Source organism: Lampris incognitus, chromosome 4, assembly GCF_029633865.1.
Source record: "Lampris incognitus isolate fLamInc1 chromosome 4, fLamInc1.hap2, whole genome shotgun sequence".
NCBI classification, from domain to species: Eukaryota; Metazoa; Chordata; class Actinopteri; order Lampriformes; family Lampridae; genus Lampris; species Lampris incognitus.
The window spans coordinates 2,950,452-2,975,451 of NC_079214.1; the positions used below are offsets into that span (position 1 = coordinate 2,950,452).

At 46.9% G+C, this 25,000-nt stretch overlaps 1 protein-coding gene across 3 annotated transcripts in view; it reads right to left on the reverse strand.

Annotated features, from left to right (window-relative positions):
- mical2a (microtubule associated monooxygenase, calponin and LIM domain containing 2a) overlaps positions 1 to 25,000 on the reverse strand; it is a 127,288-nt gene that overhangs the window by 76,119 nt on the left and 26,169 nt on the right. For all 3 annotated transcript variants that reach the window (XM_056278239.1, XM_056278240.1, XM_056278241.1), the window contains exon 2: positions 18,782 to 19,145. In XM_056278239.1, coding sequence (XP_056134214.1) covers positions 18,782 to 19,042 — 261 coding nt within the window. In that variant the 5' untranslated portion in view covers positions 19,043 to 19,145. The remainder of the gene's footprint in view (positions 1 to 18,781; positions 19,146 to 25,000) is intronic.

Consider the following 25,000-nt stretch of genomic DNA (forward strand, 5'->3'; position numbering starts at 1 on the left):
TATTCTGTTATGAGTCAGGTCTGCTTTATTTTAATTATTTTAATTAATCTTTTTTCTCGTTTACGGTAATTGTTTTTGTCTAATTGGGTATGGTGGGTATACGGAATTGCATGCAGTGCTCAAAGCTGCTTGATAAGTTAGTGTTGTGTGATCTTTCTGCTTATTGCTGTTATATTGATATACAGTACATCCGGAAAGTATTCACACCCCTTCACTTTCCCCACATGTTGTTATGTTACAGCCTTATTCCAAAATGGATTAAATTCATTTTTTTTCTCATCAATCTACACACAATACTCCATAATGACAAAGTGAAAAAGGTTTTGTAGAAATTTTTGCAAATTTATTAAAAATAAAAAACTGAAATATTGCATGTACATAAGTACTCACACCCTTTGCTATGAAACTCAAAATTGAGCTCAGGTTCATCCTGTTTCCACTGATCATCCTTGAGATGTTTCTACATCTTGATTGGGGTCCACCTCTAGTAAATTCAATTGATTGGACATGATTTGGAAAGGCACACACCTGTCTATATAAGGTCCCACGGTTGACAGTGCATGTCAGAGCAGAAACCAAGCCATGAAGTCAAAGGAATTGTCTGTGGACCTCCGAGACAGGATTGTATCGAGGCACAGATCTGGGGAAGGGTACAAAAACTTTCTACAGCTTTGAAGGTCCTGAAGAGCACAGTGATCTCCATCATTCGTAAATGGAAGAAGTTTGGATCCACCAGGACTCTTCCTAGAGCTGGCCCCCCAGCCAAACTGAGCAACCGGGGGAGAAGGGCCTTGGTCAGGGAGGTGACCAAGAACCCGATGGTCACTCTGACAGAGCTCCAGCGTTCCTCTGTGGAGATGGGAGAACCTTCCAGAAGGACAACCATCTCTGCAGCACTCCACCAATCAGGCCTTTATGGTAGAGTGGCCAGACGGAAGCCTCTGCTCAGTAAAAGGCACATGACAGCCCGCTTGGAGTTTGCCAGAAAGCACCTAAAGGACTCTCAGACCATGAGAAACAAGATTCTCTGGTCTGATGAAACCAAGATTGAACTCCTTGGCCTGAATGCCAAACGTCACGTCTGGAGGAAACCAGGCACCTCTCATCACCTTGCTAATACCATCCCTACAGTGAAGCATGGTGGTGGCAGCATCATGCTGTGGGGATGTTCTTCAGCAGCAGGAACTGGGAGACTAGTCAGGATCGATGGAAAGATGAATGGAGCAAAGTACAGAGAGATCCTTGATGAAAACCTGCTCCAGAGTGCTCAGGACCTCAGACTGGGGCGAAGGTTTACCTTTCAACACGACAACGACCCTAAGCACACAGCCAAGACAACGAAGGAGCGGCTTCGGGACAAGTCTGTGAATGTCCTTGAGTGGCCCAGCCAGAGCCCAGACTTGAACCCCATTGAACATCTCTGGAAAGACCTGAAAATAGCTGTGCAGCGACGCTCCCCATCTAACCTTACAGAGCTGGAGAGGATCTGCAGAGAAGAATGGGAGAAATACCCCAAATATAGGTGTGCCAAGCTTGTAGCTTCATACCCAAGAAGACTTGAGGCTGCAATCGCTGCCAAGGGTGCCTCAACCAAGTACTGAGTAAAGGGTGTGAATACTTATGTACATGCAATATTTCAGTTTTTTATTTTTAATAAATTTGCAAAAACTTCTACAAAACCTTTTTCACTTTGTCATTATGGGGTATTGTGTGTAGATTGATGAGAAAAAAAAGGAATTTAATCCATTTTGGAATAAGGCTGTAACATAACATAATGTAGGGAAAGTGAAGGGGTGTGAATACTTTCCGGATGCACTGTATGTTCTGTTTTTGCTTGTTGACTTTTAAATGAACTGTTGTACTGTTGGACCTCAGCAAGAACAGTCGCTGCTGAGGCAGTGGTTAATGGAGATCTGAAATAAAGAATAAAGAATCTAAGTCTCACTGGGCAGCTCAACAGCGGCCCAGACAGACAAAACACTTAATTAAAACTGATCATGTAATTAAAACAGAAAGGAACAAACTGCTGTCCAATGTTAACAGATACGTTCACTATGATTGACCGCAGACATCCTCCAAATGTTGTCAAGCATTATTTAGATCAGCGGTGGCTAACCATGTGCCACGGCGAGCCATGTGTATGCAGGTTTTCATTGCAGCCGGACTCCACACCAGGTGATTTCCCTGATACATTCTTCCTCTTTGGTTGAAGGGTTGCTAATCAGTGAAATCACCTGGTGTGGAGTCCGGCTGCAATGAAAACATGGCTTTCGATGGTACATGGTTAGCCACTGCTGATTTAGAATAATACAGACCAATATTTCACATAAATCCATCCCATCCATTATCTTAACCGCTTATCCTGCTCTCAGGGTCGCGGGGATGCTGGAGCCTATCCCAGCAGTCATTGGGCGGCAGGCGGGGAGACACCCTGGACAGGCCGCCAGGCCATAACAAGGCCGAGACACACATTCATACCTAGGGACAATTTAGTACGGCCGATTCGGCTGACCTACATGTCTGGACTGTGGGAGGAAACCGGAGCCCCCGGAGGAAACCCACGCAGACACGGGGAGAACATGCAGACTCCACACAGAGGACGACCCGGGACGACCCCCAAGGCTGGACTACCCCTGGGCTCAAACCCAGGACCTTCTTGCTGTGAGGCGACCACGCCGACCACTGCGCCACCATGCTGCCATATTTCACGTAAATGTTACATAAAAATGGGCATACATGTGATTGATATGTCTCCTGTTCAGAAACAGGAAGCTCACCGTACAGTCACGTTTAATAGGGTCATTTATTTGGTTTATTCAGAATGTGTTTTGCATAGGAGTGAAATCTGGTTTGATTTGGAACATTTTGCATTTTACAACATTTTACAGCCCAAACTAAGATGTTCAAACGTACTTCGAGCTTCCAACTTCTACCACGGCACCATAGAGAGCATCCTGACCAGCTGCATCTCAGTGTGGTACGGAAACTGCACCTCAGCAGACCAGAAAGCTCTGCAGCGGGTCGTCAAGGCGGCCCAGCATATCACCGGTACCGAGCATCAGCAGAGATCCCACCCACCCCAATCATGGACTGTTCTCCCCCCTGTTTTCTTCCGGGAGGTGCTACAGGAGCCTCTGAGCCCGCACTACCAGGCTCAAAAACAGCTTCTTCCCCCAAGCTGTTGCCCACCTGAACCTGGCTACCCACTGAATGTCGGTAGATAGTTTATACTCGTGCTCTTTTTTTACTTTGTCTTTAGCTTTCTATGGCATGGGCTGAAAAAAGACGTGAGAGACTGGGCTGACACCCAAGTGGAGTGCCAGAGCTCTAAGGTGCACCACCACACCAAAGCCCCCTGGTGAGTTCCCAGTGCCCAAAAGGAGGTTTGAACATGTACGTACACTTGGACCTGGTGGGCCCCCAGCCCCCTCCCATGGTTTTACTTACCTCCTCACAATGGTGGCCAGGGCCACTTGATGCCTGGAAGCCATCCCACTGCCATCCCAATGATGTCCGCCGAGGTAGCCCGAGCATTCATCAGGACCTGGGTCGCCCGGTTCAGTACCTCATCTGACCTGGACTCACAGTTTACACCTGAGCTCTGGAACGCAGTTGCAGAGAGCCTAGGGGTGAAGCTCCACCGCACCACTGTGTACCACCCGCAGGCCAATGGGCTGTGCAAGTGGTTTCATTGTTCTATAAAGGGTGCTCTTCGGGCCAGCCTCAAGGACAGCAGCTGGGTCAAAAGGCTCCCGCCGGTCATGATGGGCCTCAGGACTGCCCCTAAGGAGGCCCTCCAGTCTTCATCCGCTGAACTGGTTTATAGCCAGCCAGTGCGGGTTCCAGGGGATTTCATCCACAACACCACTGCTCCCTGGTCTACAGCTCACCAACGGACCACGCTTCTGGATAACGTCAGCGTTTTCAAACCGGTCCCCATGTCGCAACACAGCCTCCCAGTCTCATGTCCCCGCAAGTCTGCAGTTGGCAAAATACGTTTTCATCGACCATGACGCCCACCGTGGTCCCCTGCAGCCTCCCTATAATGGCCCGTTCCACATCCTGGAGACTAGGAACAAACACTTTGTCATGGACATTGGTGGCAAGCCAGAGCGCATTTCCGTGGATCGCCTCAAAGTGGCTCACCTGGACTTGGAACGACCTGCTGGACTGGCCCAGCCCCTGCGGCGGGGGTGCCCTCCGACCTGGCCCCCACCCCCTACAAGGCCCACAAAGCTCCTCCACCCACCACCCTTCCCCCATGCTGCTGCAGGGTCCCTAAGGGCCCTCCAGTGGGCGCCCTGGCCCCCACTCCCGCTCGGCAGAGCCGTTCCACCCCAACCATGTTAACCCTTCCTGTTGTGGTGAATTGTGGGGGGACGTGTGTAGTGGACTCATGGACATAATTCAGCACAGCTTGTTGTTAGTATGAAGTTGACGCGCTCACTTTAAAGGCTCAGGGTGTGGCCATGGTGAAACAGCACCATGTGGTTGGGTGGAGTTGTGAATATAAGGAAATAAACGACATGTGAGGCGGTGGTTAAAGAGAGAAGTTGTGTCTCTGTTGTCTCCCAGCTTCCACGTTATACAAATAAAATGGTTTGTTCTTGGGGAAGACTGTAATGTGCTTGTTTTGGGGGTTTTTGTGTTGGATTTTTCCTCCTTTTTGTACCCGTCCAATTACCCCACTCTTCCGAGCCACCCCGGTCACTGCCCCGCCCCCTCCGCCAATCCGGAGAGGGCTGCAGACTACCAAAAGCCTCCTCAGTTACATGTGGAGCTGTCAGAGTAAAGGTGCTCTACCAAATGAAGCAGACAACATGGCTGCAGCCAAACGGCGTCCTCCCAGAGAGGGCGGAGGGTTAGACATCAGTCAGACAGAATAACCGTCTGTCAGCGTGGAGCAGAAATCAAAGACAGCCGCACGGCGCAGCGGCTGAGCCGAACCCCAGCTCTTCACCATGCCGCTCCGAGAGGGGAAGAAAGACGAGTCATGGAAATCACGTTGACTCGTGGAAGAGATTTTCCACCACCTCTAACCATCACGCAGAGGAAGAGGCCCCATCTGTCAAGACCTCGCAGTTCTTCAGAAAGGCCGCTGAGTGTGGAAACGCTGATGAAACACTTTGCCAGACATATGAAATATGAGAGCAACAGTTGCATGAAAAGTAAATTTGGGGGGACTTTACAGTACTTAAGTAGTCTTATGTTTTCAAAGCTCTTTTACTTAACATTCCATCCATCCACCCACCCACCCATCCACCCATCCACCCACCCATCCATCACCCCAACCGCCTATCCTGCTCTCAGGGTCACGGGGATGCTGGAGCCTATCCCAGCAGTCACTGGCCAGCAGGCGGGGAGACACCCTGGACAGGCCACCAGGCCGTCACTCAGGGCCGACACACATACACACACACACACACACACATACACACATACACACACACACACACACACACACCTAGGGACAATTTAGTACGGCCGAGTCACCTGACCTCCATGTCTTTGAGTCACCTGACCTCCATGTCTTTGAGTCACCTGACCTTCATGTCTTTGACTCACCTGACCTCCATGTCTTTGACTCACCTGACCTCCATGTCTTTGACTCACCTGACCTCCATGTCTTTGAGTCACCTGACCTCCATGTCTTTGACTCACCTGACCTCCATGTCTTTGAGTCACCTGACCTACATGTCTTTGAGTCACCTGACCTTCATGTCTTTGACTCACCTGACCTCCATGTCTTTGACTCACCTGACCTCCATGTCTTTGAGTCACCTGACCTACATGTCTTTGAGTCACCTGACCTCCATGTCTTTGAGTCACCTGACCTCCATGTCTTTGAGTCACCTGACCTTCATGTCTTTGAGTCACCTGACCTCCATGTCTTTGAGTCACCTGACCTCCATGTCTTTGACTCACCTGACCTCCATGTCTTTGAGTCACCTGACCTACATGTCTTTGACTCACCTGACCTCCATGTCTTTGAGTCACCTGACCTCCATGTCTTTGAGTCACCTGACCTCTATGTCTTTGAGTCACCTGACCTTCATGTCTTTGAGTCACCTGACCTACATGTCTTTGAGTCACCTGACCTCCATGTCTTTGACTCACCTGACCTCCATGTCTTTGAGTCACCTGACCTCCATGTCTTTGACTCACCTGACCTCCATGTCTTTGAGTCACCTGACCTCCATGTCTTTGAGTCACCTGACCTCCATGTGTTTGAGTCACCTGACCTCCATGTCTTTGACTCACCTGACCTCCATGTCTTTGAGTCACCTGACCTTCATGTCTTTGAGTCACCTGACCTCCATGTCTTTGAGTCACCTGACCTCCATGTGTTTGAGTCACCTGACCTCCATGTCTTTGAGTCACCTGACCTCCATGTCTTTGGACTGTGGGGGGAAACCGGAGCCCCCGGAGGAAACCCACACAGACACGGGGAGAACATGCAAACTCCACACAGAGGACGACCCGGGACGACCCCCAAGGCTGGACTACCCCGGGGCTCGAACCCAGGACCTTGTTGCTGTGAGGCGACTGCGCTAACCACTGCGCCACGGTGCCGCCCCTTTGATTCAACACATGACCAGAAATATAAGGTGGACGGTAACATGCTACACGGCAGGGCAGTTTAACCTCGTATGAACATGATTTTTAACTTCTTCATACGCCCGCGGTGTAACTGTCAGACACACAACACGTGTGAGAGGACAACCCTGGATGACATGGTGGATCTGCAGAGCCCAAACTGACCTCACCCACCTCTTATCCCTTTTTAACTTGGATCACGTGACCAGGGGAAGCAGCTCACACGACCTTGTTACACAGCTGTCTGAGGACACCGCGTCTCCTCCGCCAAAACATCCGAGGAGGTGAAACGTCTGAGGCCTGTTTTTCTGCTGAGGGCAGCCTCCATGTGCAACTGAAGGCACGCCCGAACATGTGAACGCCAGAGCACCAACAAAACCGGCTCAAACGTGCTTATCTTACCAAACACACACACACACACACACACACACACACACACACACACACACACACACACACACGTGTGTGTGTGTGTGTGTGTGTGTGTGTGTGTGTGTGCTCTGCTGGAGAAACCCGGCTCTGCTGGACAAAGTCAGAAGTTCAGAGCTACTGTCGTTTAAAAGGTTTCCCTTCAGTCTGACTGATCTGACAGCATGTCTGTGGCAGACTCACAGCTTCACAGTGGTGAGCTGTGCACATTCAGAGATTGATGAAGGGCCGTCCGGATAGCGTGGCGGTCCATTCTGTTGCTTACCAACATCGGGACCGGCAGTTCGAATCCCTGTCTTACCTCCAGCTTGGTCAGGCGTCTCTACAGACACAATTGGCCGTGTCTGTGGGTGGGAAGCCAGATGTCTGTCTGGGTCGCTGCACTAGCGCCTACTCTGGTCGGCCGGGGCACCTGCTCAGGGGGGAGGGGGAACAGGCAGGGGGGGAACAGCGTGATCCTCCCACGCACTACGTCCCCCTGGTGAAACTCCTCCCTGTCAGGTGTAAAGAAGCGGCTGGTGACTCCACATGCATGGGAGGAGACATGTGGTAGTCTGCAGCCCTCCCTGGATCAGCAGAGGGGGTGGAGCAGAGACCAGGATGGCTTGGAAGGGTGGGGTAATTGCCAAAGTTCAATTGGGGAGAAAAAGGGGGGGGGGAATCCACACAAATAAATAAAGAGATAAATGATTTCCTTGTTGAAACATTTGGAAAGTGAGTCAAGGTAAGTGAGTCAAGGTAAGTGAGTCAAGGTAAGTGAGTCAAGGTAAGTGAGTCAAGGTAAGTGAGTCAAGGTAAGTGAGTATAGGTAACTGATTACTCTCCTGATGCTGATAAATTTATCACAACCGTGGTGTCACTGCAACAATTAGATTGGTGATAAGTTGCTAAACAAAAAGAAGCAGTGCCGGATGAAAAAAAACACCTTGTAGGATTAACATTACTACAGTTTATACATTGATGATTTGTCCAAGCAGTTGAAAGCCTGTAACACTGGGTGCATGATGGGTAATACCTTGGTGAACCATATTATGTATGCAGATAACCTTGTCCTCCTTAATCCCTGTAGCGCTGGTCTCCAGCAGCTCCTTGATATATGTTGTGTGTACGGTGTGCAACATGATATCAAATACAATGCTAGTAAGAGTGTTGTCATGATCTGCACAACCAAAGAGGTCAATCATCTAAAACTTCCTGAGTTTAACTTGTCTGATAATAATGTTGTTGTGTGTAATAAGGTGAAATATCTTGGACACTGTATTACTGAACAAATGACAGACGATGGTGAAGCATGCATGAAGTATACACAAGCAAAACTCTGTCACGCAAGTTTGGTATGTGTTCAGTTAGTGTGACGATGTCCCCGTTCAGAGCATATTGTACACCACTTTATACTGCCCCCTGTGGTCAAACTACATATTGTACACCACTTTATACTGCCCCCTGTGGTCAAACTACATATTGTACACCACTTTATACTGCCCCCTGTGGTCAGACTACATATTGTACACCACTTTATACTGCCCCCTGTGGTCAGACTACATATTGTACACCACTTTATACTGCCCCCTGTGGTCAAACTATAAAAAAGCAAGCTTACAGAGGCTTCGAGTAGCTTATAATGATGCAATGAGAATACTACTAAAAACACCTAGATGGTGTAGTACAAGTGAGATGTGTGTGGCTGCAGGAGTCAGTACCTTTCAGGCTCCTCTAAGAAATCTCATGTATAGATGTTATTTGCTGACTCAGTGACTCTGATAATCTGTAATCATCAAGAGTTTAACTGATATAAGAGTCAGCGCCACACGCTACCAGCCCCGGCAGTGGGACCACTGGTACAGCCGCCTTCTGATAAGACACTGACTTGTTCCATTTATGTTATTTATTGTGTTTACTCTGTGTATTGTCTGGAGTTTGTCTTTTACCTATTTGTCTTTGTTATGGACCCCGAGTCTGCAGTAAAGTGTTGAATTGAATTGAATTAAGGAAAGAGGTTAGGTCCAATAAAGGAAAACATGTTAAAAGACTAAAAACAGAAAAGTAGAATGATGAATGTGTTGCACTGGGCGTCTCTTTTACTACTGTTATCTCTATCTGCCTTTCTGTTTTCACTCTCATTTTTCTCTGCAGAGGTTGAGGGTTGGGTCTCGAGATATAAATGGGGGAGGATAGGCAGAAGAGTGCTACAGTTTCTGGAATGTGTCAGCAGAAAGGATTAGATGTAGTATTTTTACAGAAAAGACAAACAGTGATAGCACAAATGAAGTAGAACGGGGTTTATGGTGGACGGGTGAGTATTTTCTCAGCCATGGGACACATTTCAGTGCAGGAGCAGTAATTCTTCCTTCACAAAGGTTAGCTGTAAATATAATATCCAACACGGTAGTAGTGAAGGGGGGGGGGGGTTCTGGTTGTCAGGGCAGAAATAAAGGGGCTTATTTTTCATTTTATTAATGTATATAATACACTTCTAGGTGTGGGGGTGTCCGGGTAGCGTGGCGGTCTGTTCCGTTGCCTACCAACACGTGTATCTGCAGTTCCAATCCCCGTGTTACCTCCCGCTTGGTCTGGTGTCCCTTCAGACACAATTGGCCATGTCTGCGGGTGGGAAGTCGGATGTGGGTATGTGTCCTGGTTGCTGCACTAGCGCCTCCTCTGGTCAGTCGGGGCGCTTGTTCAGGGGGGAGGGGACTGGGGGGAATAGCGTGATCCTCCCACGCACTACGACCCCCTGGTGAAACTCCTCACTGCCAGGTGAAAAGAAGCAGCTGGTGACTCCACATGTATGGGAAGAGGCATGTGGTAGTCTGCAGCCCTCCTCGGATCAGCAGAGGGGGTGGAGCAGAGACCGGCACGGCTCGGAAGGGTGGGGTAATTGGCCAGATACAGTTGGGGAGAAAAAAGGGGGATTTTTTTTAAAATAAATAAGTAATTAAAAAAAATTCTAGGTGTGATAATAGACCATAACATTTTCTGGAAACCTCAAATGAGATGTGTGTGAGCAAAGCTGACAAGGAGCATTGCAGACCTGGGAAAAACAATGCACATTCTCAACCATCAAGCACTGTACACGCTATATTTTTCACTTGCATTGCCAAGTCTGAATTACTGTGTTGAGGTGTGGGTTAAATCCTACAAAAGTAACCTAAGTCCTCACTTCCTTCAGTAAAAAAGCTGGATATGCTCAGTAAATTGCAAGATTTTACTGACTTCAGGGCGGCACAGTGGCACAGTGGTTAGCGCGGTCGCCTCACAGCAAGAAGGCCCAGGGTTCGAGCCTCAGGGTAGTCCAACCTTGGGCTCGTCCCGGGTCGTCCTGTGTGTGGCGTCTGTATGTTCTCCCCGTGTCTGCGTGGGTTTCCTCCTGGTGCTCCAGTTTCCTCCCACGGTCCAAAAACATGAAGGTCAGGTGAATCGACCGTACTAAACTGTCCCTAGGTGTGTGTGTGTGTGTGGTGTGTGTGTGTGTGTGTGCGTGTGTGCACGTGTGTGTGCGTGTGCATGTGCGTGTGCGTCAGCCCTGTGATGGCCTGGCATCCTGTCGAGGGTGTCTCCCCGCCTGCTGCCCAATGACTGCTGGGATAGGCTCCAGCATCCCCGCGACACCGAGAGCAGGATAAGCGGGTTGGATAATGGATGAATGGATGGATTACTGAGTTGAGAGCCAGCCTGGACTTCATGCACCATGTTGTTGCCGAACTACAAAAAGAGAACGCCGAACTTAAAAAACCACCCCCACGACTCTCAGCACCCAGATGAGAGTCATTAAAAAAGTTAATAATAAATTGATGATGACAGAGACTATCCTCCATGCACAAACGAGAAGGATGCATGACAACCTCATTGTTTTTGGGATCCCCGGTCCACCACCAAGAGCCCAGAAAAGACAGTGAAACTTCTGATGGACACCGTGAACCAGATCACCTTTCACGGGTCCACTGACTGGTAAACCAAGAGGGAACCTGACCCGATCCATTATTACCAAATTTGAACATTTCCAGCAAAAGAATCTGGTCAGGGCAGAGGACGGGAGCCGGAGGAAACCGCACTTAATGATCAATTCCCCAAGGAGATCATCGAGAGACGGAAGGTCTTGTATCCCATCCAGAAAGAGAACAGGCTAGCTGGTAGTAGACCAACTATATATAGACGGTAACTTGTTCCATGATACCGTGCCATGACAACTGACACAGAAAAATAAAGAGCAGATAACAAATAGCTGTCAGGATAGTAAATTTGGCTCACCCTCTCAGCTTCTCTAACATTTTTTTTTATTTTTTTCGCTCTAAAGAACTACACCAGGGGGCTGTTGAACACAATGGAGTGAGGACACGTTTCCCAAAGCTCTGCCAAGTAGAGGCAGAATTTAAAGCAGTTTTACCTCAATTTATGGAAATACTACCTTAAGTATATTATTAGTATCTTCCAACCGAACAACAATAGCTGTAAACCACTTTTGAGTGCCTACCGAAGCAGGCCACAGAGGACGCCTTGGACTTTCCTGAGCCAGCTAACGTGTCCCGGCGTTGACAGGAGCTGCGAACACAGTTAATCCTCACAACTACTCTTTCTGTGACGTCGGGATTAGTTTTGCTTGCGGAGGAAGCTTATGTCATATTCCCCTCCAAAACAAAGAAAGAAGTGAGTAAATTGTGATGCCAAATAAAGGCCTCACTTCCCTGCTAGCACTTCCGCTAACATCGCTCGCTAGCTAACACTGCTGCTAACGGCACTACTGCAATATAATGAATAACCTTACCGACTAGTCTGTAAACTGAACATTTCTACCAAACTGTTCTTACAAGTATAAACAGAACCTTGGCCGTCTGATAGATTGCTAAAATGGGTGATAAGAAAGAAATCTCCAAGACTCGGCCTAAAAGGAACCCTACGAGACAGGGCTCAGTGGAGCCACGACCTTGCTTGAGCGATCAAACTCACAAAGCAACTCGCTAAGGGGGGAGGAAATTTGCAACAACCAGGGCACACCACTTCACCCCACATTCACCAAAGCACTTGAAGGACTGAACCGGGATCTTTATGATGAACTGGACTCAAACACTGACACATTTTCCAAAACGCTCTGCTCAGACGTGATTCTAATAAAAGATGAGCTGAAATCATACATGGCTACATTACAAGACAACAGTGAACTCACGGGGCTCTGCCATAAAGGACTTTGAGCTCTCGGCTACCACCTGCAGTGATGGCTTAACTATTCTCAGAAACACAGTGAATACTCTTAAAGGTGAAGTTAAAGTGCTCAAAGCTAAATGTGAGGACCGAGAGGGTCCCCAAGACTCATTAGATTGGCAATAGCAATTAGAGAGAGTTGTGTATCAACAACTTTCGACCCATATAGAAGAAAACTATCAATCGGCTTTCAGTGGCCCGTCACTCCACTGAAAGTGCTCTGACCAGAGTGGTGAACGATCTTCTACTCACTATGGACTCTGATTCCACTTCTGGGCTTCTACTGCTGGACCTCAGTGCAGCCTTTGACACCACTGATGACTGTATACTATTAGACAGAATAAATTGTGATTTTGGTGTCTCTCTTAGCTCATCAATGTTACTCTGACATTAAATATGGTGTAACTCAGGGCTCAGTTCTTGGCCCTCTGCTTTTCTCTCTTTATATTTCAACTCTTGGCCAAATTATACGCCATTATGGAATAAATGCTGATGATACTCAGCTGAATGTTCCTATAAAGGCTGATGATCAAACTCAAATGACTAATTTATAGAACTGCTGGGCTACTGTGAAATACTGGATGTCACGAAACTTTCTGCTTTTTAATTTTTAACCGAAATGCTGGTCGTTGGCCCTACTAGACACAGACACCAATTTGACCAAGTAATGATAACAATTGAAAACTCTGTGATTTCACAAAGTGTGGCAGCCAATTACGTTTGATCCCAGCCTTTCCTTTGTGAAGCACATTAAAGAAATCACCAAGACTGCCTTTTTTCACTCATGTAACATAGCTAAAATTCATTCTTTTCTGTCCATGGCTGATGCAGAGACTCTAATACATGCATTTGTTTCATCCAGACTTGACTACTGTAATGTTCTGTTCTCAGGTCTGCCACATGCTAGTACTAAAAGTCTTCAGATGGTTCAGAAGGCTGCTGCTAGAATCCTAACTAAAACTAGGAAATTTGACCATATTACACCAATTCTTGCCTCCCTTCATTGGCTTCCTATCCATGTTAGATCAGAATACAAGGTGATTCTGCTGACTTATAAAATCTTAAATGGGCTTGCTCCATCCTACCTGTCTGATCTCCTTAAACCTTACATGCCATCTCGAGCTCTTCGCTCTCAAAATACAGGGCTCCTGTGTGTACCCAAAGTTAAAAAGAAGTCAGCTGGTGGCAGCAGGGCCTTTTCCTATCAGGCCCATTCTTGTGGAATAATCTGCCTGCTGCCATCAGACCATCAGAGTCTGTTGAACCCTTTAACACTAGAATGACCAAACTTTAACTCCAAAACCCCAAACTTAAAACTCATCTTTTTGCCTGAGCCTACAATTAGTTGCATTTAAGTTGAGTGCTTCACAACCTGGACTGCACAGTGGTTCAGTTTCTGACTCAAATGAATTCACCAACCACTGTTCTGCAGACAAGATTATAGCATATAGATTATGACTATTGCAAACTGTTCTCTCACGTGTCTTTACTCTCTCTCTGAAAGACGTATTCTCCTTTCTCTTCTTGTGTGTGTGTGAATGGTGTGATGTGAGTCTCCCTTGTGTGCACGTGCAGTCTGTCCTCCTCCCAGGTCTCCATGGTGATGGTGGTCACGTGGCTCGGGTCCTGGGCTGTTCTGGTGGTGTCTGGACACTGCTTGGCATCCTCCTCATCATATTCTTCATACATTTTATAATTCCATTATAATTTTGTTATCCTCTTTCAAAGTTGTATTGTGTAAACAGTCTAAACACAACATCATGGCACGTTGTGCGTCTTTGGAGAGAGACCCTCCTCTGCTGCTCTCCCTGAGGTTTCTTCCTAGTTTTTCTCCCTCTTAAAGGTTTTTAGGGAGTTGTTCCTTATCTGATGTGAGTGTGTAAGGACAGGATGTTGTGTTGCTGTAAAGCCCCCCGAGGTAGATTTGTGATTTGTAATAATGGGCTATACAAATAAAATGACTTGACTTACATGGGACTGGTAATTGCTGTGCGTATGTTCTATTAAGTGAAGTGTTTGTTTACTAGCGCTGCCCAGTTCCCCTGCAGCTAATGTAGCACGTTACACTGCTTATTACTATTGTGTGGTGGCCACGCATGCACAGCTGATATTTGATACCAGGGAGATTGAGAGTCCCTATTTTGTACGTTCTGCCCCCCCCTTTTCTCCCCAATTGTACTTGGCCAATTACCCCACTCTTCCGAGCCGTCCCGGTCTCTGCTCCACCCCCTCTGCTGATCCGGGAAGGGCTGCAGACTACCACATGCCTCCTCCCATACATGTGGAGTCACCAGCTGCTTCTTTTCACCTGACAGTGAGGAGTTTCACCAGGGGGACGTAGCGCGTGGGAAGATCACGCTATCCCCCCTCCTCCAAACGGGCGCCCGACCGACCAGAGGAGGCGCTAGTGCAGCGACCAGGACACATACCAACATCTGGCTTCCCACCCGCAGACACAGCCAGTTGTGTCTGTAGGGACGCCCGACCGAGCCGGAGGCAACACGGGGATTTGAACTAACAACCTCCGTGTTGGTAGGCAACAGAATAGACTGCCGCACTACCGAGAGGCCCCTGTACGTTCTCTCTTGTGTAACAGTGATGTGCGTTAGATGTGCATAAATGGGTGAATCTGGGAGTACGTGCATATTCATAGGTGTGTGTATGCATTTCTGTGTGTATATACAATATTCCCCGATGTTTATTATTCTATTTCAGAACCATATTCTTGCCCTTTGGAAACTTCTAGCGGCTGTGTGTGGAAGTACTGCATGTGGTGAAGAAGCTCGACTATAAAGCTCTGAGCTTCAACTCCATCCCTCTGTCTCTTATCGGATGCCCTGCGGCGTGTTTGAATCCTGTAATCAGCTGTAGTTTTAATAATGGTGAGGGCCACTGTGCCAGACTGTGTGATGTTGTTAATGTTCGTCTTGGTGTGTGTAACATCACCTCTGATAGTGTACAAGTCTTGTGTGCTTACCCCTTGTGTTGTCCACACACTGTGTAAACTGCCCTTGTCTTAAGGGTCCTTACGAGCCGCCTTCATTAAACCTCTGAATTAAAGCAACTTGATTTAATTTTAAACCCCAAATCTATTGTGCAGGAAGAAACAAGCTGTCATTCATCACAAACGGTGTGACCGTCTGGCTTTCCCCTCTTCACCGCGCAGGAAGACTGCATTTCATCAGTGGACACCCCTCCATTTTATAGGGTCACATGACCCACACATCTTAGGGTCACACATGACCCAGCCATGTCTTAGGGTCACATGACCCACACGTCTTAGGGTCACACATGACCCCAAGACCATCTTAGTCCCCTAGTGGTGTACAACTTTCATGGACATATGAACAAAACACTGTTTCACTGTTTCTAGTGTCTGTAGAGTCTTTTCTCTGCTGTTACACACTGTTGTGGGTCACTTTGACCCGGAACACAACAGAAGGGTTCAACTGTGGGTCATTCAGGCCAGTGTAGTTGTGATGGTCTATTTTGGTTAACATGCGTTTCAGGCATCCGGGTGGCGTGGCGCTCTATTCTGTTGCCTACCAACACGGGGATCGCCGGCTCAAATCCCCGTGTTGCCTCCGGCTTCGGCGGGCGTCCCTACAGACACAACTGGCCGTGTCTGTGAGTGAGAAGCCGGATGTGGGTATGTGTCCTGGTCGCTGCACTAGCGCCTCCACTGGTTGGTCGGGGCGCCTGTCCGTGGGGGGGGGGGCTGGGGGGAATAGTGTGATCCTCCCACGTGCTACGTCCCCCTGGTGAAACTCCTCACTGTCAGCTGAAAGGAAGCGGCTGGTGACTCCACATGTATGGGAGGAGGCATGTGGTAGTCTGCAGCCCTCCCTGGATCAGCAGAGGGGGTGGAGCAGAGACCGGGACGGCTCAGAAGGGTGGGGTAATTGGCAAAATACAACTGGGGAGAAAAAGGGGGAAAATCCAAACAAAAAAACAAAAAACGTGCGTTTCAGAAGCTATGAAGTATGGCTGGTCTTGGACAGACTGGGCCCACCTGACCTTCTCTGTGCCCACCCACACCGGGCTGTGTGCCTACGCCCCAGCCGGTAACTACACAACACATTTTGTGCCTTATTGTAAAGTGTTACCAACAACTGGCAGATGGTCCAAAATGTAATTAATGGGAAAGGCCACGGAGCCCATATTCTGAGCATGTGTGGAAACCAAGAAATACTTCTCATCCTCCTTCTTCAAACCGACTGTACAAAAGACTATCTTTTAGGAACTGCCTCGTAAAGTTTCCAGTAACCGAGTGTTTAAATGCATAATACACATAATCCACAGCCCGCACATCTGCTTCAGTACTCTGCTGCAGAGTATTACTGTATAACTGCAAACCCTTTCCAGCAGCATGTCAGAGTGATAAAAGCCGACCAGAATGAAAATGCTGTCGCAGTGGGGGGGGGGGGGGGCATCGCGGACCTGCAACAGCTTAACTTCCACTTTGGTGTGGCATGGTTCAGACAAAGCCTGTAAAAATGGAGCTGACTCTGAGGCATTAAAAACACACTTCCATAAAGATCTGGGCTCGTTTCCAGCCTTTGAGGAGAAGTTTGTACCGAGCTGTCCCACCAAATAAACTGAAATAATCACTGTTGTTGACTGATGCTGTCTGTTCCCCCTCCTCTCGTCTCTCTCTCCTCTCAATAAAACCCAAAAAAGGGATGATGACGGGTGCTGCCTGGCTTCGAGGCGCAGCAGCTGTCTGCAGGCCCGTGCGGCTGGCCGTGTCTGGACTGGCTTCGGCGGACTGATGCTGCCATGACGCATCTCGACAGCTGCGGGAGACACAAAGCGCTGACTGTCTAAGCAGCTCCACTCCTGAAAACACCACCACCCGCCAGCTCACTTACAAACACCACTACCCACCAGCTCACTTAAACCAACAAGATATATGAGAGATTTACCCTCCAGTCACAGCTCAAGGAGACGTTAATGTTGCTATTTTAACTGCTCAGGCGGGTTAGCAGCTCTGGCTGGCTGCTGCAGCTGAAAACTGCGAGATAAAATGCAGCCATGGCCACCATGGCGCTGACTAGTTGTTGGTTTTACTGGATTAAATGACGTTTTTCACGCTTTGATCCAATTAGGCTCCATGCAAGAACCAACAGTATTGAAGTCAAGACCACCAGAGTCCAGATCAGGTCTTGCAGCAGTCTACTATTGCAGCAAAGCAATTATTTCACTACATTACAATATATATCCAGACCTTTTCATTCCTCTGCCAAGGAGGTCAATTTAAGTAACGTTTATTTGTCCAGCCCAAAATCCCAAGGTAGTCCCCAAGAACTTTACAGTCAGTACAATCAGGTCCCCACCCCCGGTGTCCTGGCAAAATCCCCAACCTGGCTCTCTCCATCTGGCCACCTAATCATCCCCCATGTAACTGGCTCAATGACTCCTCCTCTCCACCTCAAGCTGATGTGTGGTGAGCGTTCTGCCGTGCACCACCCGGGTGATGCACGGCAGAACGCTCACCACACATCACCCGTGTCACCCAGGTGGTGCTACACATTGGTGGTGGTTGAAATGAGTTACCCCCTTCAATGTGAAGCACTTTGGGTGTCTAGATAAAGCGCTGTATAGATGTGAGGATTATTATTATTACCATTATTATTACAATGTACAACAACAGCATAGTACCACAGTACGTGACATATGGCACCATCTATACTGGGAACGTTGATCCGAATGAGGAAAACCTTATCAGGAAAAAAAATGGGAGAAACCTCAGGAGGAGCAACAGATGAAGAGCCTCTTCCAGGATGGACAGACATGCAGTTGGTGTCAAATGCACAAAATACAAAAAATAAAAAACACAAATAAAAACTAAACAGAACTATAATGTGGCATCACAGATGACACAGAGGGAGGAAAAGGAAGGAATGCTTCGGATCCCAGCGTCCCAGTGTTTCAGAGACATGGTTTAATAAGAACAGACGGATGAGATTAGATTAGATTAGATTAGATTAGATTAGATTAGATTAGATTAGATTAGATTAGATTAGATTAGATTAGATTAGATTGTACTTTCATTGTACTTTATTTTTCTCCTCAGGGGAAGTTTGATATTCCCTTCAATGATAAAAAAGTAAATAAATTTAAACCTTCAACTCAACCGGTATTGAATAGTGCTTATGAATCCTCACCTTCTGAGACCAAGTCAAGTCTGAGTCATGATACTGTGACGTCTAAGACCAGAGCCGAGTTCTTCAACATGTGGACTACAGACTGAGTTAATACTGCAGAACTACAAGTCTGGTTTGTGCTTTTACACTGGAGAAAACTTCTTTTAATAAGATTAAAATTGGGAGTGGATGTCAGATCAGCTTTTCGGACAGACAAGTCTTTAGGGACAGTTTGTGTATTTGTGCGTCATGTTGAGAGTACTGGAACGTGAGTGGCGATCATTTATAATGTCCAGAAAAATGTGTAGAAATTGGTTTGAGGAGCACTTTCCCCCTGTCCTTCATGAGTCCTGGATTTTCATGGTCTTCTGATTACAGAGGATACATGCAGGAATACGTGTGGTTCGTCTTACCTTGGTCCCCGGACAGGCTTGTCCTTTCCTGTACTCTTTATGGGCGATCCTCGTGTCCAGTTTACTCCACAGAGCTTTGGCCTTCCATGTGGTGACTTTGGTCTTCAGATGGCTGTAGAAGGTTTGGTGGTCCAGTGGATCCAGCTGCAGCTTTCTGCACAGCAGGTTGAAGGCCTGCAGCGAGCCTTTACAGCTGGATGCCTGGACAAAGTTCTCGAACAGTTTGCCCACATCGTCCCTCTCCTCCTCCGTCTGTCCCATCTTGTGAAGCCCCGGTTGATAGAAGAGACAGCTCTGGCTTTCTGAGGCTCCTGTTCGCCTCCCGTCTCTCTGCCAGCCGGTATCACACCGCCGCCATGCCGCTCTGAGGAGGCAAGAATAGAAAAAACGTTCTGATGTCATCAGGTGGACAGGAAGCCTACACATGTGACTCGGGACAACTGTCTTTTTTTATCTCCTCACAGTATTATCATTAACCTGAGACAATCAGCCACACAACTTGAAACCATAGTGTTCATCTAAGTAAGAGAATCAATCCTGCATGATGTGGAGGACAAGCATCACCCCAACATGAATCACAAGTTAAATCAAATCACAAGTTAAACTAATTCAGAAGTTAAATTAAACTAGAAGTTAAATTAAATCAGAGTTTAAATTAAACCAGAAGTTAAATTAAACCAGAAGTTAAATTAAATCAGAGGTTAAATTAAATCAGAGGTTAAATTAAACCAGAAGTTAGGACTGTTGTAGTTTCTTTGATGAGTTATTGAGAGCGAATTACCAAATAAATCCTCACCGGTCCTTTTAGATAGATCCTTTTTATTTCAAACATTAAAAAAAATAAAAATAAAATGTATAATAAAAGAAAACAAAAGCGAAAAAAAATCAAAACAAGCGAGCGATATCATCATCAAACATTTGTTTCAAATCACGGCAGTTGGAAAGGAGTAGGCAGCAGTTAAAAGACTTTTCTGGTCATACCCCCTTTTTCTATTTTAGTATTTCAACAGTGAACTGTGTGATTTAAATGAAAACTCAATCATCTACCACCAGTGACCATCATGTCTAGTAAACCATCTACCAGCAGTGACCATGATGTCTAGTAAACCATCTACCAGCAGTGACCATGATGTCTAGTAAACCATCTACCACCAGAGACCATGATGTCTAGTAAACCATCTACCACCAGAGACCATGATGTCTAGTAAACCATCTACCACCAGAGACCATGATGTCTAGTAAACCATCTACCACCAGTGACCATGATGTCTGGTAAACCATCTACCATCAGAGACCATGATGTCTAGTAAACCATCTACCACCAGAGACCATGATGTCTAGTAAACCATCTACCACCAGAGACCATGATGTCTAGTAAACCATCTACCATCAGAGACCATGATGTCTGGTAAACCATCTACCACCAGTGACCATCATGTCTAGTAAACCATCTACCAGCAGTGACCATTATGTCTAGTAAACCATCTACCACCAGAGACCATGATGTCTAGTAAACCATCTACCACCAGAGACCATGACGTCTAGTAAACCATCTACCACCAGTGACCATCATGTCTAGTAAATCATCTACCACCAGTGACCATGATGTCTGGTAAACCATCTACCACCAGAGACCATGACGTCTAGTAAACCATCTACCACCAGAGACCATGATGTCTAGTAAACCATCTACCAGCAGTGACCATGAGGTCTGGTAAACCATCTACCAGCAGTGACCATGATGTCTGGTAAACCATCTACCACCAGTGACCATGATGTCTAGTAAACCATCTACCACCAGTGACCATGATGTCTAGTAAACCATCTACCACCAGAGACCATGATGTCTAGTAAACCATCTACCAGCAGTGACCATGATGTCTAGTAAACCATCTACCACCAGAGACCATGATGTCTAGTAAACCATCTACCAGCAGTGACCATGATGTCTAGTAAACCATCTACCACCAGAGACCATGATGTCTGGTAAACCATCTACCACCAGTGACCATGATGTCTAGTAAACCATCTACCACCAGTGACCATGATGTCTGGTAAACCATCTACCAGCAGTGACCATGATGTCTAGTAAACCATCTACCACCAGAGACCATGATGTCTAGTAAACCATCTACCACCAGTGACCATGATGTCTAGTAAACCATCTACCACCAGTGACCATGATGTCTAGTAAACCATCTACCGCCAGAGACCATGATGTCTAGTAAACCATCTACCACCAGAGACCATGACGTCTAGTAAACCATCTACCAGCAGTGTTCATGATGTCTAGTAAACCATCTACCACCAGAGACCATGATGTCTACTAAACCATCTACCAGCAGTGACCATTATGTCTAGTAAACCATCTACCACCAGTGACCATGACGTCTAGTAAACCATCTGCCACCAGTGACCATGATGTCTAGTAAACCATCTACCAGCAGTGACCATGATGTCTAGTAAATCATCTACCACCAGTGACCATGATGTCTAGTAAACCATCTACCACCAGAGACCATGATGTCTAGTAAACCATCTACCAGCAGTGTTCATGATGTCTAGTAAACCATCTACCAGCAGTGACCATGATGTCTGGTAAACCATCTACCACCAGTGACCATGACGTCTAGTAAACCATCTGCCATCAGTGACCATGACGTCTAGTAAACCATCTACCACCAGTGACCATAATGTGTAGTAAACCATCTACCAGCAGTGACCATGAGGTCTGGTAAACCATCTACCAGCAGTGACCATGATGTCTACTAAACCATCTACCAGCAGTGACCATGATGTCTGGTAAACCATCTACCACCAGTGACCATGATGTCTAGTAAACCATCTACCACCAGTGACCATGACGTCTAGTAAACCATCTACCACCAGTGACCATGATGACTAGTAAACCATCTACCACCAGTGACCATGACGTCTAGTAAACCATCTACCACCAGTGACCATGATGACTAGTAAACCATCTACCACCAGTGACCATGATGTGTACTAAATCATCTACCACCAGAGACCATGATGTCTGGTAAACCATCTACCACCAGTGACCATGACGTCTAGTAAACCATCTACCACCAGTCACCATGATGTCTAGTAAAACATCTACCACCAGTGACCAGGATGTCTAGTAAAGCATCTACCACCAGTGACCATCATGTCTAGTAAACCATCTACCACCAGAGACCATGATGTCTAGTAAACCATCTACCAGCAGTGACCATGAGGTCTGGTAAACCATCTACCACCAGTGACCATGATGTCTAGTAAACCATCTACCACCAGAGACCATGATGTCTAGTAAACCATCTACCAGCAGTGACCATGAGGTCTGGTAAACCATCTACCACCAGTGACCATGATGTCTAGTAAACCATCTACCAGCAGTGACCATGATGTCTGGTAAACCATCTACCAGCAGTGACCATGATGTCTAGTAAACCATCTACCAGCAGTGACCATGATGTCTAGTAAACCATCTACCAGCAGTGACCATGAGGTCTGGTAAACCATCTACCACCAGTGACCATGACGTCTAGTAAACCATCTACCACCAGTGACCATGATGACTAGTAAACCATCTACCACCAGTGACCATGATGTGCACTAAATCATCTACCACCAGAGACCATGATGTCTGGTAAACCATCTACCACCAGTGACCATGATGTCTAGTAAACCATCTACCACCAGTGACCATGATGTCTGGTAAACCATCTACCACCAGTGACCATGATGTCTAGTAAACCATCTACCACCAGAGACCATGATGTCTAGTAAACCATCTACCACCAGTGACCATGATGTCTAGTAAACCATCTACCACCAGTGACCATGATGTCTAGTAAACCATCTACCACCAGAGACCATGATGTCTAGTAAACCATCTACCAGCAGTGACCATGATGTCTAGTAAACCATCTACCACCAGAGACCATGATGTCTAGTAAACCATCTACCACCAGTGACCATGATGTCTAGTAAACCATCTACCACCAGAGACCATGATGTCTAGTAAACCATCTACCAGCAGTGACCATGATGACTAGTAAACCATCTACCACCAGTGACCATGATGTGCACTAAACCATCTACCACCAGAGACCATAATGTCTGGTAAACCATCTACCACCAGTGACCATGACGTCTAGTGAACCTTCTACCACCAGAGACCATTATGTCTTGTAAACCATCTACCAGCAGTCACCATGACGTCTAGTAAATCATCTACCACCAGAGACCAGGATGTCTAGTAAACCATCTACCAGCAGTGACCATGAGGTCTGGTAAATCATCTACCACCAGTGACCAGGATGTCTAGTAAACCATCTACCACCAGTGACCATGATGTCTAGTAAACCATCTACCACCAGTGACCATGATGTCTAGTAAACCATCTACCGCCAGAGACCATGATGTCTAGTAAACCATCTACCACCAGAGACCATGACGTCTAGTAAACCATCTACCAGCAGTGTTCATGATGTCTAGTAAACCATCTACCACCAGAGACCATGATGTCTACTAAACCATCTACCAGCAGTGACCATTATGTCTAGTAAACCATCTACCACCAGTGACCATGACGTCTAGTAAACCATCTGCCACCAGTGACCATGATGTCTAGTAAACCATCTACCAGCAGTGACCATGATGTCTAGTAAATCATCTACCACCAGTGACCATGATGTCTAGTAAACCATCTACCACCAGAGACCATGATGTCTAGTAAACCATCTACCAGCAGTGTTCATGATGTCTAGTAAACCATCTACCAGCAGTGACCATGATGTCTGGTAAACCATCTACCACCAGTGACCATGACGTCTAGTAAACCATCTGCCATCAGTGACCAAGACGTCTAGTAAACCATCTACCACCAGTGACCATAATGTGTAGTAAACCATCTACCAGCAGTGACCATGAGGTCTGGTAAACCATCTACCAGCAGTGACCATGATGTCTACTAAACCATCTACCAGCAGTGACCATGATGTCTGGTAAACCATCTACCACCAGTGACCATGATGTCTAGTAAACCATCTACCACCAGTGACCATGACGTCTAGTAAACCATCTACCACCAGTGACCATGATGACTAGTAAACCATCTACCACCAGTGACCATGACGTCTAGTAAACCATCTACCACCAGTGACCATGATGACTAGTAAACCATCTACCACCAGTGACCATGATGTGTACTAAATCATCTACCACCAGAGACCATGATGTCTGGTAAACCATCTACCACCAGTGACCATGACGTCTAGTAAACCATCTACCACCAGTCACCATGATGTCTAGTAAAACATCTACCACCAGTGACCAGGATGTCTAGTAAAGCATCTACCACCAGTGACCATCATGTCTAGTAAACCATCTACCACCAGAGACCATGATGTCTAGTAAACCATCTACCAGCAGTGACCATGAGGTCTGGTAAACCATCTACCACCAGTGACCATGATGTCTAGTAAACCATCTACCACCAGAGACCATGATGTCTAGTAAACCATCTACCAGCAGTGACCATGAGGTCTGGTAAACCATCTACCACCAGTGACCATGATGTCTAGTAAACCATCTACCAGCAGTGACCATGATGTCTGGTAAACCATCTACCAGCAGTGACCATGACGTCTAGTAAACCATCTACCAGCAGTGACCATGATGTCTAGTAAACCATCTACCAGCAGTGACCATGATGTCTAGTAAACCATCTACCAGCAGTGACCATGATGTCTAGTAAACCATCTACCAGCAGTGACCATGAGGTCTGGTAAACCATCTACCACCAGTGACCATGACGTCTAGTAAACCATCTACCACCAGTGACCATGATGACTAGTAAACCATCTACCACCAGTGACCATGATGTCTAGTAAACCATCTACCAGCAGTGACCATGATGTCTAGTAAACCATCTACCAGCAGTGACCATGATGTCTAGTAAACCATCTACCAGCAGTGACCATGAGGTCTGGTAAACCATCTACCACCAGTGACCATGACGTCTAGTAAACCATCTACCACCAGTGACCATGATGACTAGTAAACCATCTACCACCAGTGACCATGATGTGCACTAAATCATCTACCACCAGAGACCATGATGTCTGGTAAACCATCTACCACCAGTGACCATGATGTCTAGTAAACCATCTACCACCAGTGACCATGATGTCTGGTAAACCATCTACCACC